Source organism: Leptonychotes weddellii, chromosome 15, assembly GCF_054177405.1.
Source record: "Leptonychotes weddellii isolate Sample4059 chromosome 15, ASM5417740v2, whole genome shotgun sequence".
Classification (NCBI taxonomy): domain Eukaryota; kingdom Metazoa; phylum Chordata; class Mammalia; order Carnivora; family Phocidae; genus Leptonychotes; species Leptonychotes weddellii.
Genome location: NC_138383.1, coordinates 43773071 through 43788605, shown reverse-complemented (window position 1 = coordinate 43788605; position 15535 = coordinate 43773071). Strand labels below are relative to the sequence as shown.

The 15535-nt window shown below is 41.3% G+C and overlaps 1 protein-coding gene across 1 annotated transcript in view; it reads right to left on the bottom strand.

The window, feature by feature from the left end:
- FBXW10B (F-box and WD repeat domain containing 10B) overlaps window positions 1–15535 on the bottom strand; it is a 34878-nt gene that overhangs the window by 9623 nt on the left and 9720 nt on the right. Inside the window, exons 6-8 of the mRNA XM_081805998.1 lie at window positions 12490–12683; window positions 8183–8331; window positions 7036–7178 (exon numbers count right to left, since the gene is read on the bottom strand). Of these exons, the coding sequence (XP_081662124.1) occupies window positions 7036–7178; window positions 8183–8331; window positions 12490–12683 (486 nt within the window). The remainder of the gene's footprint in view (window positions 1–7035; window positions 7179–8182; window positions 8332–12489; window positions 12684–15535) is intronic.

Here is a 15535-nt window from a genome sequence, read left to right as displayed (position 1 = left end):
TTCTGCATGGAGCACTGGGTGTTATGCACAAACAATGATCATGGAACACTACATCTAAAACTAATGATATAATGTATGGGGATTAACATAAGAATAAAAAAAATTTAAAAATATATATATACATAAAAAAAAAAGAAGGGTTTGCGTCTTTCTGTACCTCTTTTGATCTTACAGAGCTGGACCTGCACTTCTCATAGGTTCCTGTGGCATTTGATAGTTCAGCCTATACCATTACAGGCTAGTGATTGAAAGCACAGGCTTGGGGCGCCTGGGTGGCTCAGTCGGTTAAGCGTCTGCCTTCAGCTCAGGTCATGGTCCCAGGGTCCTGGGATCGAGCCCCGCATCGGGCTCCCTGCTCCCCAGGAAGCCTGCTTCTCCCTCTCCCACTCCCCTTGCTTGTGTTCCCTCTCTCGCTGTGTCTCTCTCTCAAATAAAGAAATAAAATCTTTAAAAAAAAAAAAAAAAAGAAAGCACAGGCTTTAGGATCAGAAAACCTGGGATCCAAACTTGGTTCTACCACTTACTGACCGTGTAACCTTGAGAAAGTAACATGAACTCTCAGTCTTTAGTTTTCTCTTCTATGAAAAGGGGATAGTGATTTCTGCCTCAGAGGATTGCTGTCAGGATTAAATTAATGGAGGTACTTTTCAAATAGCCCAGTACCTAACACAATAATGGTTATTATGATCCTGTCATAATGCGGTCTGCATTCAGGTTTTATCTCTGCCCTAAAAAAAAAGTCATTTCTTTCTTTTTTTTTTTTTAAAAAAGATTTTTTTTTTAAATATTTTATTTATTTATTTGAGAGAGAGAATGAGAGAGAGAGAGCATGAGAGGGGGGAGGGTCAGAGGGAGAAGCAGACTCCCCGCCGAGCAGGGAGCCCGATGCGGGACTCGATCCTGGAACTCCAGGATCATGACCTGAGCTGAAGGCAGTCGCTTAACCAACTGAGCCACCCTGGCGCCCCAAAAGTCATTTCTTTCTTAAGTCTCCTTCTTTGTTCCTTCTTTATCAAAAGACACTGCAGAGAGTGTTATCAGGGAGAATGGTGGAAGAAGGAACTCCAAAATCCCACCCTTCCATAAAAGCAATGAAAAAACTGACAAAAACCGTTGCAATTTTTTCAGAACTCTGGAAAATAACCAAAGGCTTGCAGGAACCCAAGGAGCACTCAGACAAAAAAGAATGGCTTTGTCTCAATAAGAAGAATGAACTTAATGACATATCAACTTACCTGAGTCCCATTCCCAACTCCCCAGCTCATTGGTAACCATGAAAATAACAGCCCACATTCCTGGTACTGGAGGAAACAGAACAAACCTCTTTCACAATGAATTATTTGACCTCTCTCATGGCTTCCTGGAAGACTGGCTCAAAAACTTGTCTTTATTTTGCTTTAGTAGGAACTCACCCAATGCTAAAGCGGCTACCTGGGGGGTATTGGTTGAACACCTTCATAGGCAAATCTTGTAGTCACTGCTGCCTGAGGCAATAGATATCAGTTGCAGCAAACAATACATTAACCAAAAAGCTTTAAAGTTAAAGCTGGGGAATAAAATGTCCATAAGGACTTTGAAAAGCTCAGACATATTCCTGGGACTCTATGTGGCCATATACAGGGTTATGCACACACTGGGGAAGGACCTGAAAAAGCCCTAAACTCTCACTCTTAGCTGACCTTGATGTTCTCCACAAACAAAAGGGAGAGCTAAGGCAGAGTTGTCAACTGTCTAGCTGAGTGTTGAAAGTTTCCCTCAATAGGCACACAGAGCCCCTTGGCAAAGAATGGGAGATATTTTACTTCCAGGTGTTCAAACCTTATTCCAGTCAGTGCACCACCAAGGTAGAAGAACAGAGACTTCAGCAGCCAAACAAGACAACTATACAAACTCACTAAACAAACACACAATAAAAACCACAACAAGCAACAATGAAAACACACCCTGGGAATGGGGACGAATTTGATTTCCAGAGATGTCGTATTAAAATATCTGAAATGCCCAGTTTTCAAATAGATATATAAAACATAAAAAGATACTAAAGAGTATAAATACAGGGAAAAAAGCAACTGTCTGCCAGGAAACTCAATGGTTGGACTTTCTAGACAAAGACTTTAAATCTGTTCTAAACATGTTCGAATAGCAAATAGAAACCATGTCTACAAAGCAAAAAGAAAGCATAAGAACAGTGTCTCACCAAATAGAGATTACCAATAAAGAGTTAGAAATTATTAAAAAATAAAAAGTTCAAATAGAAATTCTGGAGTTGAAAACTACAGGAACTGAGATGAAAACTCACTAGAGGGGCTCAACAGCACATTCATATAGGCAAAAGAAGCAAAAGACTTAAAGAGAGGTCAATTTAGATTTTCCAGTCTAAGAACAGAAAGAAAAAAGAATGAAGACAAATGAACAGAACCTTGGAAGCCTGTGTGACATCATTAAACCTCAACACATGCCTAATAGGAGTCCCAGAAAGAAAGGAGGGAAAGAGGCAGAAATATTTGAAGAAATAATCGCCAAAAGCTTTCCAAATATGATGAAAATCATTAATCTACACATCCAAGAAGCTCAACAAACTCACTGTGGTAAACTGAAGAGATCCACACCTAGACATATCGTAATCAAACTGTAAAAAGCCAAAGGTCAAGACAGTATTGAAAGCATCAAGAGAGAATCAGCTCATCACATAAAAAGGATCCTCAATAATATCAACAACTGATTTCTCATTGGAAACCATCAGAAACTATGGAGGCCAAAGGCAATGAAATGACATATTCAAAGTGCTGAAAGGAAAAAATAACTGTAAACCAAGAATTCTATATCCATCAAAACTATCCTCAAAAATGGAGAAATTAAGATATTCCCAAATAAACAAAAAAATGAGAGTTCACACTAGCAAGAAATGCTATACAGGCTCCTTCAGGTTGGAATGAAAGGACACTAGTGGTAACCGAAATCCACATGAAGAAATAAAGAGCATCAATAGAGGTAACTACCTAGATAAATATAAAAGACAGTATAAATGTGATTTTTGTTTATAGGTCTTTTTTTCTATCTCGTTTAAAAGGCAACTACATAAGCCAATAATTATATGTATGATATGTATACACAGGATATAAAGATTTGGTTTGTGACAACAGGGTATAAAGGAGGGAGAAGGAACTCTATAAGAGCCAATTTTTTTCTACTATTGAAATTAAATTGATATTAATATGAACTATAAATTAAGATGTTAACAGTAATCCCCAAGGCAAGCATTAAGAAAATAACTCAAAAATATAGTAAAAAAAAAATGACAAGGGAATTAAAATGGCACACCAGAAAATATCCATTAAACACAAAAGAAGGCCATAATAGAAGAACTGAGGAACAAAAAAATTACCTAAGACTATAGAAAATAGAAAAATGGTAAAGTAAGTCCTTTTTACCTTAAATATAAATGGATTAAAATCTTCAATTAAAAGGTATAAATTGGAAGAAAGGATAGAAACAACATAATCTAACTTTATGCTGTCTATAAGGGACTCATTTTATTTCTTTTTTAACGATTTTATTTATGTATTTATTTATTTATTTATTTATTTATTTATTTATTTATTTATTTGACAGACAGAGACACAGCGAGAGAGGGAACACAAGCAGGGGGAGAGGGAGAAGCAGGCTTCCTGCAGAGCAGGGAGCCCAATGCAGGGCTCAATCCCAGGACCCTGGGATCATGACCTGAGCCGAAGCCAGACGCCCAACGACTGAGCCACCCAGGTGCCCCAAGAGACTCACTTTAGATTCAAAACTACAAATAGGTTGAAAGCAAAAGAATGGGAAAAATACCAAAACAAAGCACAAAGTAGAGACAAAATTTAGACAAAATTTTAGACACACTTGTTAGTAGAGACCAAAAAATTATATGATGATAAAAGGGCAACTTCATCAAAAAGATATAACAATTATAAACACGTATACACCTGACAACAGAGCCCCTAAATACCTGAGGCAAAACTCACAAAATTAAAGGGAGAAACGGACAACTCAATAATCAGAGATGGAGACTTTAATACCCCACTTTATTTTTTAAAGATTTTTATTTATTTATTTATTTATTTGACAGACAGAGAGACAGCGAGAGAGGGAACACAAGCAAGAGGAGTGGGAGAGGGAGAAGCAGGCTTTCCACTGAGCAGGGAGCCCAATGCAGGGTCATGACCTGAGCCGAAGGCAGATGCTTAACGACTGAGCCACCCAGGTGCCCCAATACCACACTTTAAATGATAGAACAACTAGACAGAAGATCAGCAAGGAAAACAAAAGACATGAACTAACATTATAAACTAACTAGATCTAACAGGCATGTATAGAACATTTCCCCCAAATAACAGCAGAATACGCATCAATCTGAAGAGCACATGAAACAGTCTCCAGGATAGGCTTCAAGTTAGGCCAGAAAGCAAGTCTCAATAAATTTTGAAAGACTGCAATCATACAAAGTATGCTCTCCAACCTCAATGGAATTAAATTAGAAATGAATAACAGAAGGAAATTTGGAAAAATCATAAATACGTAGAAATTAAACATGCTCTTAAATAACCACTTAGTCAAGGAATAATTCTGAAAGAAAATTAGAAAACACTTTCAGATGAATAAAAATAAAAATACAACATATCACAGCTTTAAGGGTGCTGCTAAAGCAGGACTCAGAGGAAAATTTATAGTAGTAGATGCTTACATTTCTCCAACCAATAACCTAGCCTTTCACCTTAAGAAACTAGAAAAAGAATGTCAAACTAAATTCAAACCAAGGAGAAGAAAGGAAAATAAAGCTTGGAGCAGAAATCCATGAAATAGAGAATTCAGAAACTATAGAGAAAAGTCAATGAAAACAAAAATTGGTTCTTTGAAAAAATCAACAAACCCTTAGCTAAACAACTGACAAATATTTACTTAGTCTAAATAAGAAAATAAGAGAGAAAACAGAAATTACTGAAATCAGAAATGAAACAGAGGATATTACTATTGATTGACAGAAATGTTCTGTAATTAGATAGTGGTGATGTTTGCACAACATTATGAATATAACTGAAACCATTGAATTGCACACTATAAAATGGTGAATTTTATATCATATGAATTTTTAAAATATTATCTTAATATTATCTTAATACTACTTGTGGAAAAGACACTAAAGGCTAAAATTTAAAAAAAAACTACAGAGTACAGAAACTTTTTCAAGGATCATCATTCTTTTCAGCCCTATTTTGTATCCTATAAGTTCATCCATCATATTCTCTCCCACACTATATGAAGAATCTTAATTTGGGGTAAAAAAAATTTCAGATCAAGAGGACAGAAGGAAGACCCCTTTCTTCAGTCCTTCTTCCACCGAAGGACAGACAGCCATGATACCTGTTTTTTCACATACAACATATTCAAAAGATGGGTAGCTGTCCCATCATTAGAACTCTCCAGAAAGGCAATCTGCAAGTTGGTCCTCATTACCAATCAAGTAGAAATATTTATTGAGCACTTCCATGTGCACATCACTACTACAGATGAGTAGAGGAGGGGCCTACAAACAAGAACATCTACATGTCCTCCACATGTCTATGGATTTGCTGTAACTGTGAAGGGATCAAGAACCAATGTGAATGAGATGATGGGGCCATCAGTCAGTAGCAATGAGAATGGTCTGAGAAGGTCTCATTGCTGAGATGGAGAAGGAGGCTCCTGGGTTGACAGAATGGCAACCAAACTGCTAGGTTTGCTGGGAACAGATTATTGTCCAATATCTAAACTAAGTCCTACAGAATCATGCTTAGAAGGCTACAATTTTCAGGTGATATCATAAAGTTTCACTTTTTTGAGTTTGAGAATCCAGATGACATGCTAAGAAGCTTACTGATAATCACATAAGGGTTGGATAAAGCACCAAACAGAAGCCTTGCCCAGCACCAATAATAATGCAGTCACACACCACAATGAATAAACATACACATATGTAACCCAAATCCTCTTCTACCGCCCACAAAGTCAGTGTGTGCTCAAGAGGTTCCTATGAAGATATGAGGAAATCTGGGCCATATTTTACTAAATAACTATCTGCAAAAGACCCCTTAGAAGATCCATTTACTCTTTTAATCAATTAGGATAGCATTTTGTTTTCCTAGAGTTTTTTATAGCGCTCTTAGGGGAAGAAGCATTATTCACGTAGTACAAGAGTGACCCAGAGCAGCCTATAAAACCCATGGCCATGGAAAAACCATTAACTGGCCACAATATCCCTTCCAAGTAAGCTCAGATGTGACCTCAGGCTACTTCTCAATTGGCTCTCAAGCATCACCACCCCTAAATCAGGATTGGAATTATAAAATGAGATCCATTTGCTGTCCTGAAAGAGAATGTAGCCAGCAGACTTGTAAGAAAGCCCCTTCTTTAAGCCCTTAAGTTATTTTTAAACTTTTGGCACTTGATGATTTTAAGCTTTTGTGAACACAAGCCTCCTGGCATAAAGACCAACTCCAAGTATTTTAAGTTTACTGGACCTGGCATTACTTGGGACAGTTCTGCCAATATTCCTAAGGTTGGTAGACAACAGATATAAATGTATCAGGTGTGTCATAAGCATAACATTTCAATAACTTCTCAAAATCCACATCATGGACTGTTATTTCTTTTTTTTTTTTTTTAAGATTTTATTTATTTGACAGAGAGAGACACAGTGAGAGAGGGAACACAAGCAGGCTTCCCGCCGAGCAGGGAGCCCGATGCGGGGCTCGATCCCAGGACTCTGGGATCATGACCTGAGCCGAAGGTAGACGCTTAACGACTGAGCCACCCAGGCGCCCCATGGACTGTTATTTCTTAAGAGAAATAAGTGACATTGGGAGAGGGAATGGCCAAATGGGGTGGGGTTGGGGAACAGGTAGAGGGGACAAAAGGTCAGAAGAGCGGAAGGGACTGATCTGCCAAAAACCAAAGGCTAGGCAATGAGGGAAAAGGAGAGAGCGCTACATTCATCAATCAGGGCTTTCCTGCACCTACTTTGGATGCTTGTAGGCCATGAGGCACCTCTCATACTTCCCCACCATGCTCCAGGCCATGACCAGGCCATCAGTACTTCCTGAGAGGAGATGCCACTGGTCAAAGCACAGACACTTCACGGCTCCCTCGTGGCCACTGAGAGTCTGCAAGAGAAAATGGCTCTGTTTTCACCCCATCTTCAACACAGATTGTGAGTCCTCCAAGGACTCCGAAGCTGGAGGCTTCTTTAGATGAACTGCAAAGCCGCACTCCGCCAACCCATGACTACCACTCACTTGGTATTTACCTGAGCCGACTTTACTTTTGTTCTAAGAAGGCCAGTGGTGTTCATGCCACCCTCTCTCCAGAGCTCTCTCCCTCTCTCTCCCCAGTGAAGGAAGAATGTGGTCAGGGGGAGGACTTGCTCCTGGTGGGTCTGTGGCTGGGGCACGCCTCATCTTCCTGGAGTACAGGGAGGGCCAGAATTCACCATCCTCTGCTGCCACAAGGCGTAGGGGCAGGCATTCCATCCCCAGCTCCTTGCCAAGACCAGAGGACACCTGGGCCATCACTGCACCTTTAACTGCTGGTCAGACCATGGTGACTAGATTGATGGGAAACAATCCACCAGCCAGGCCAGCAGCTTCTCACTTTGTCCCCATGCTCCTGGCACAAATGTATCTCACCACTGCCCACTAGGGCCAGGGGGTTTCAAATCCAGCAACATTTTTTCATGTGAATATTCAATCACTTTCAAGACAGAGGATGTTCTGTTTTCATCAGAGAGTTAAGTAGAAAAACCACTGTGACTTTTTCCATTCCCTTACCCCAGGCAAGAGTCAAGGTAAAATATTCTGGAAAAGGAAAAGTCACTTTACTTCTGCAGCTGTTAAAAGACCCTGAGCCCATATATCATGCTGAGTCAGAATGTAGCCTTCTACCACCACCTCCTTGACAATGTGGGTCACATGATCCCTGACCCTCCACTGACTCTGAATGGCCCTTTTTTGGGGGAAGCGAGGAGGGGCTTCCCCATCAGCTCTTCAGGACCATCCTTTTGGTGACCAGAGGTTGGTAGCTTTAGGGTGGTCTGGGGAGCTCCACGGGGGAGACTGTAAGTCCATCACCACCAGGGCCCCGTTCCCCCAACAGCCCACCACCCTCTCACCTTTACCAACTGGGCCATGACAATGTGCCACACTTTGACTAACCCCCGCTCACAGCTGCTCACGATGTAGGTGTCATTGATCCTGGTGGCCAAGATGGGGTCTTTGTGTTTAAATGTCTTCAGACACTTCCCTGTCTCTACATCCCACTCTGAAAGGGAGGGGGAAGAGAAGAGGCGTGAAGGCAAGTTACGGTGGAGTTCTATACTCCATCACAGAAGCCAAGCCCATCAAGTCAGACCCTAGAAGGCCATCACTGGCCCAGCACCCCTGGAGGCTTGCCAACAGCTCTGAGCTCCTGACCATGGGCCCCCGGGAGAGCCACCAACCATAGACCTTGGCTCTAACCCTAGAACTTAGTGTTGGGGTCCAAGTGCTAGCCAGCTCATCTCTAATAAGCTTCCTTCTTGAGCCTGCAAAATACTTGCTCTTGAGTGGATTTCAAGAAAATCATGGCATGTGTTCCATGGCCTCATTCTTTCCAGACACTATTCTCCTGACTCACCTCTTCTATCTCCAAAAGAAACGAAAGCTGTCTATCCTTATTTACATTTTAAAATATCTCTGAATCTGACTTTTGGATTTTACTAACTGACAGATTGCCAGAGCTGGGGGCAGGCTTAATGCTGCTTCCACATAGATGATGCTAGGGCAACTGCCTAGCACACTGTAAGGGTTGGGAAGATATGAACGTAGGTGGATAGGTGGGAGCACAGAGCTTAAAGGAGAAAACTGAAAGGAGGCACCACAAATTCGGGGATGAGACCATTAAAGTCAGCCTCGTCGGCCCCAAAGTACCTCTCAGGCAACAGAATGTATAACCTAAGACAAAATAATAACCACACCTGATACTTACATATAGCACACACAATGAGCCGGACACCATCGAGAGTGCTTGACATATATTAACTCATCTTCACAAGACAGTTGCTATCATTATTCCCCACTACACAGATGAGGAAACAGGGATAGAGAAGTCCAGTAACCTGCTCAAGATCACGCAGATGGTAAGCAGATTGAGCCGGGATTCGAACCCAGGGAGTCTGGATCCAGAAGCCATGCTCTTAACCACATACACTAGATTAACCCTAACTATGTAAGTATGCTTTTCTTCGTGTATTTTTTATACATACATTGGCCCTTTAATCTGATTAGAAAGGAGGAAGCTGAAGGGCACCTGGCTGGCTCAGTAGGTAGAGCGTCTGACTTCCGCTCAGGCAGTGGTCTCAGGGTCCTGGGATCGAGCCCCATGTTGGGCTCCCTGCTCAATGGGGAGTCTGCTTGTCCCTCTTTGTCTGCCTCTCCCCCTGCTTGTGTTCTCTCTGTCTCTCTCTCAAATAAATGAATAAAATCTTCAAAAAAAAAAAAATTTAACAAGTTGGGGGTTACATTTCAGGTCTCTTAACTGTCTCTTCTTCCTTCTATTGGTAATCGAGGCAGGTGGGAGGCGCCCAGGGGAAGCAAGCAGGCTGGGGGCTGGGGCTAGGTTTTGGGTAAAGAGAGAGACCTTTTGAAATTTTTTTCATCGTGTATTTTGTGAATTAATTCTGACCTTTTAAATATTGCTTTAAAATGTGTATCTTGAGAGGCGCCCAGGTGGCTCAGTCGGTTAAGCGTCTGCCTTCAGCTCAGGTCATGATCCCATGGTCCTGGGATGGAGCCCCCCCATCCAGCTCCCTGCTCAGCGGGGAGCCCACTTCTCCATCTGCCTCTCTCCCCACTCATGCTCTCTCTCTCAAATAAATAAATAAAATCTTTAAAAAATATATATGTATCTTGATTCCTAGGAGTTTTGGGTGCCCCATTAAGTTTTACACCTGAGATGAGAGCCTACCTCCCCTTGCCCTAGCTCTTGCCCTGCCATTGGCCCTGTAAGACTCTCTCAAGTTTGGAGGCCTTGTCTGGGCTTCCAGCTCCAAACCCTCATCCTTTCCTCCTTTCTGCTCTCCTCCTCAAAGCAGTCATGGCAAAGAGACTTTCAGTCAGGTCAGAGAGGGCAAAGAAGTAGGGAGCAAGGTTTCTTAAGAGGTCTGAGGATTTGCATATGGAACAACACTCCATTCTTGCTTTCCCTCACCTTTTTCCTCCGCCTACCCCTAACATGCTGTGGTTCCCTGGGTCCCTTGCTTCTCTTATCTTTTGACTCTCTCCTCATGCTCTGCAGGGGAAATCTCATCCACGCCTGGAGCTTCCACCTTTCATTATAATTGATAACCACCAAATTGATGTATCTGGAGCCCCAGACCTGTTATATGGTAAACTCACATGTAAACTCACACCTGCATCTGCCTCCTGCAATCTTCCCCTGGCTGTCCTCAGGAATCCCATACCCGATGTATTAGCTTTTTATTGCCACTGTAACAAATTGCCACACAAATATATTATCTGGCATGAGCACCTCGCAAGGCTAAAATCAAGGTGTCAGCAGAGTTGTGTTCCTTTATGGAGATTCTGGGGCTGGAGGGATCCATTTCCTTGCCTGTTCCACCTTCTAAGGGCCACCCATGTTCCTCGGCTCATGACCCCCTTCCTCCACCTTCAAAGCCAGCAACGTTGCATATTTCTGACCATTCTTCCATAGTCACATCTCCTTTAGATCACAGACAAGAAAATTTCTGTTTTTAAGGATCTATGTGATTACCCATTGGCCCACACTGATAACCCAGAATAATCTCTCCATTTTAAGGTCCCCAACTTAATCACATCTGCAAAGTCCCTTTTGCCACGCAAGGTAACACGGTCACGGGTTCCAGGGATTAGGACATGAACATGTTTGACTGGCCATTATTCTGCCTACCACACTCAGCATGTCCAGAATTGAAGCCATCACCTCTTCCTTCGTTCCTCACCCTACCTTATTCTTCCCCTTAGTCCTTACTTCCAATAATGGCACTTCCACACATCCAGTGGCCTGAGTTTAAGAGTCTGGCCTCATTATCTGCCCTTCTATCTTTCTCACATTTCACATCCACCTAGCAGTGAAGTCCTGCCAATTGTCCCTATGGAAATCTCCCTTCAGTCTGTGCCACGTCATGTAAACTCTTATCTACCTGACTTTCTTCAGGTTTGCCTGTTCTCGGATATTCTGAAGACACCTCAGCAGTTTTCTAGACTGAGTAGTGTCTTCACCTGTCTCCTGTCTCCACAGAGTTTCCCAACTCCAAATCTTCCTTCCACACTATCGCTAGAGTTATCTTTGTCAGATACACATTTCATCATGCCAGTCCGCAGTTCAAAGTACATTTATAGCCTCCTGCATTCTATAGGATAAATTTCAATTTCCTACCACGATGCAGAAGGCCCTTGGTAATCTGGCCCCAAACAAACTAACCAGCCTTATGTCCAACACCACAGGCTGCAGTCCAGCCATACCCAAGCAAGGGGAAATTCCCTAAAGACACCATTTTCTTCAACCTTCTGTGAATTTGCCTGTGCTGTGCTTCTACTTATAATGTCCTACATTCTCCCTCTGCTTGTAGAACTACTCACCCTCAAGAACACACTCAAAGAGCACCCTGTCTGTGGTACTTTCCCTGTTACTCTTGTTTCCCTGGTCCCCTAGAATTCCACATGTGGGATGCTTGGGTGGCTCAGTCAGTTAAGTGTCTAACTTTGGCTCAGGTCATGATATCAGGGTCCTGGGATTGAGCCCCTGTCAGGGTCCACACTCAGCAGGGAGTCTGCTTGTCCCTCTCCCTCTCTCTCTGCCCCTCCCCCTGCTCATGCTTTCTCTCTCTCTAATAAACTAAAATCTTAAAAAAAAAAAAAAAGAATTCCACATGTTGGGTAGGAGCACATGATTTAGAGTCAGACAGCCCTGGGTTTAAATCCCCACTCCACCACTCGGCTGTTCTGATTTGGGGCAAGGTGTTTTTCTCTCTCAGTTTTGGATTTCTCATCTGCATCCACACCATAGGCTTCTTGTGAGGGTTAAATTAATAAATAATATGTGTAAGGTACCTACGTCAGTCACAAAAGTAGTACTCAATAAATGGCAGCCATTATTATTCATATACTTATTATATCCTCCATTATATATTTATGTATCTCCATTAAAAGATTATGAGCCTCTTGAGGAGATAAAAAGCCATATTGAAAGGGCCATCTCATATCTGTTTTTTTCCTTAGCACCTAGCACAGTGTCTAGCGTATTGTAAGTATTCCACAAATAACTGTTACCTGAATGGATCAATAGATATATGGATGGATGGATGAAAGAATGTCTTCCTACAGAAATAAGCAAAACAGTATTTTGACAATTCATGGATTTGGGAAACTTCTGAGAAAGTTTAAGGCATTTCTTTCTCACCTTTCACCTGGCAATCTCTTGCTCCAGATACGAGCCTGTTCTTATATAAATCCATGCAAGTGACTGTCCCCTGGTGGCCATTGAAGATTCGTATACAAGCCCCACTTTTCAGATCCCAGGATCTGCAGGAATCAGGCCAAAAAAAATGTTTTTGAGATTTTTCTGAGGACCCAAAGGGATCATACTCTATACAACTTCCCTTAGATCAACAGGTTGTTGGAAGGCGGCAAAGTTTCATGGTCAAGCTTAGAGTCAGAGGCCTGGATTTGAATCCCAGTTGCAGCACCGATTAGGTGCAACTTTGGGGAAGTTACTTAATTTCTGTGTAAGCTTCATTTCCTCAATGGTAGAATAGAAATGATAACAATGATAGTTACACCTCATAGGGTTTTTGTAAAGAATTAAATACACAAATGCAATGACCGTCAACCAGGAGTGATTTCCACCCCTAGGGGACATTCGGCAATGTCTGGAGACATTTTTAGTTGTCTCAAGTGGGGAGAGAGATGCTACTGGTCTCTAGTGTGTAGAGTCCCAGGATACTGCTAAACATCCTCCAACGCACAGGACACCCTTCACACAAAGTACTTTACAGTCCCAAATTGAGAAACCCTGCATTAATTCATGTAACCCTGGAACGATGTTCAACATGTAGAAAATGCTTAATAAATGTTGGTTGGTATTAGGTGGAAGTTTCTAGAATCACCACCAGGCTTAACATCCATGGCACTGATTCAATGGTAGAGCTGATCTTCAAACAAGAACAACAGAACCATTCAGTCACTTAGATCCAAAATATTTTATGTGTATTTCTAAGACATATCTAAGAAATAAATGGGAACATGTATGAGTCACACCATTTTTTAATAAGCAAATTTGCCAGAGGTCTCTCAACTATCACTGATACAGACTTCCACTTCAGCCAGTTTGCTTTTGTGATGGGACAAAGTGTAATATTAAAATAGTGGGTATCTAAGATAGATAGAGCCAGGCGGCCTGAGGTACAATCGCAGGTCCATCACTTACTAGCTGTATGATCTTGGATAAGTTAATGAACCACTCTGTATCCCAGTTTCCTCATGTGTAATTTGGGGATAATAATGGTAGTTACCTCATAGAGTTATTATGAGACTTGGTACATAATAAATGATTAATAAATGTGTCTTTTGTTTTTCTTTGAATGTGCTATGCTTTTCCTTCTAATATTCCCAAAGGTCCTGTGGCTTTAGCTGTTTTTCAGAGCCAACTATGAACCCACAGTTCATTTAAAGATATCCCAGTGATCTGGGAAAAAGCATGCTTTGAATTTCTGTTTCTAGCAACACGGCTGACCATGTGATCAGGTTGTTTTTCTTAAGTTATGTAGAAAAGATATTTGATAAACACTTTTAGAAAAATAGGAACAGGGATGCCTGGCCGGCTATGTCAGAAGAGCATGAGACTCTTGATCTTAGGGTCGAGAGTTCAAGCCCCGCATTGGGTGTAGAGATTACTTAAATAAATAAATAAGCTTTTTAAAAAAAGAAAAAGAAAAATAGGAATAGAAGGAACTTCCTTGATTTCACAAACTTATAAACAAAAAGTCAGAACAGCAAGCATTATACTTAGTGAAAAAAATATATATATACTCCCTTCAAAAAGGATAACAAGATGCCTGCTCTCACTACTTCTGCTTAACTGGAAGGCCTAGGCAAAGTCAGAAAGAAAGAAAAAGAAAAAGTAGTATATAAGCATTAGAAAAGAAGATAATTATTATCATTATTTCTGGTTGAAAGATCATCTACATAGAAAAACCAAATCAGCACATATACTTTTAAAACTGATAAGAGAAGTTAGCAAGGTTGCTAAATACAAGAACAATCTATAAAAATCAGTACTATTTCTCTATACCAGCAATAATCAATTTAAAAATATAAATAAAGATAAGATACTGGGCGCCTGGGTGGCTCAGTTGGTTAAGTGTCTGCCTTCGGCTCAGGTCATGATCTCAGGGTCCTGGGATCGAGTCCCGAATTGGGGGAGTCTGCTTCCCCGTCCCCCTCTGCCCCTCCCCCCTACTCATTCTCTCTCTCAAATAAATAAATAAAATCTTTAAAAATAAAAAAAGTTTAAATTTTAAAAAATTTTTAAAAAAGATACTTCGGGAGAATATCTTCATGACTTTACCAAAGGGAGGGATTTCTTAAACGTGTTAAATCCATGAAGTCAACTGACTTAAAGTTAAGGATTTCTGTTCATCAAAAGACACCACAGTCGGGTGCCTGGGTGGCTCAGTCGTTAAGCATCTGTCTTTGGCTCAGGTCACGATCCCGGGGTCCTGGGATCGGGCCCCGCAACGGGCTCTCTGCTCGGCGGGAAGCCTGCTTCTCCCTCTCCCACTTCCCCTGCTTGTGTTCCCTCTCTTGCTGTCTCTCTCTCTCTGTCAAATAAATAAATAAATAAATTTTAAAAAAAGACACCACAGTGAAAAGAGGAGTCTTAAATTGGAAGAAGAAATTTGCAACACAAAAATAAACAAAGAATTAGTATCCAAAAAGTATAAACAACTCTGACGAATCAATAAGGATAAATAAATTAACAGAAAAATAGGCCAAACCACAACAAAAACTGAACAGGAATTTCATAGAAGAAGCACAAATGGGTCTAAAACATATTGTGATGGTTAATTTTATGTGTCAACTTGGAGGGTGGTTTGGGACAAGATCACCATTTAAACCAATGGGCGTCGATTGACAGATGAATGGATAAAGAAGATGTGGTATATACATACAACGGAATATTACGCAGCCATCAAAAGGAATAAAATCTTGCCATTTGCAATGACATGGATGGAACTGGAGGGTGTTATGCTGAGCGAAATAAGTCAATCAGATAAAGGCATGTATCCTATGACCTCACTGATATGAGGAATTCTTTTTTTTTTTTTAAAGATTTTATTTATTTATTTGACAGAGAGCACAAGTAGGCAGAGAGGCAGGCAGAGGGAGAGAGAGAAGCAGACTCCCCGCTGAGCAGGGAGCCCGACGCGGGGCTTGATCCCAGGACT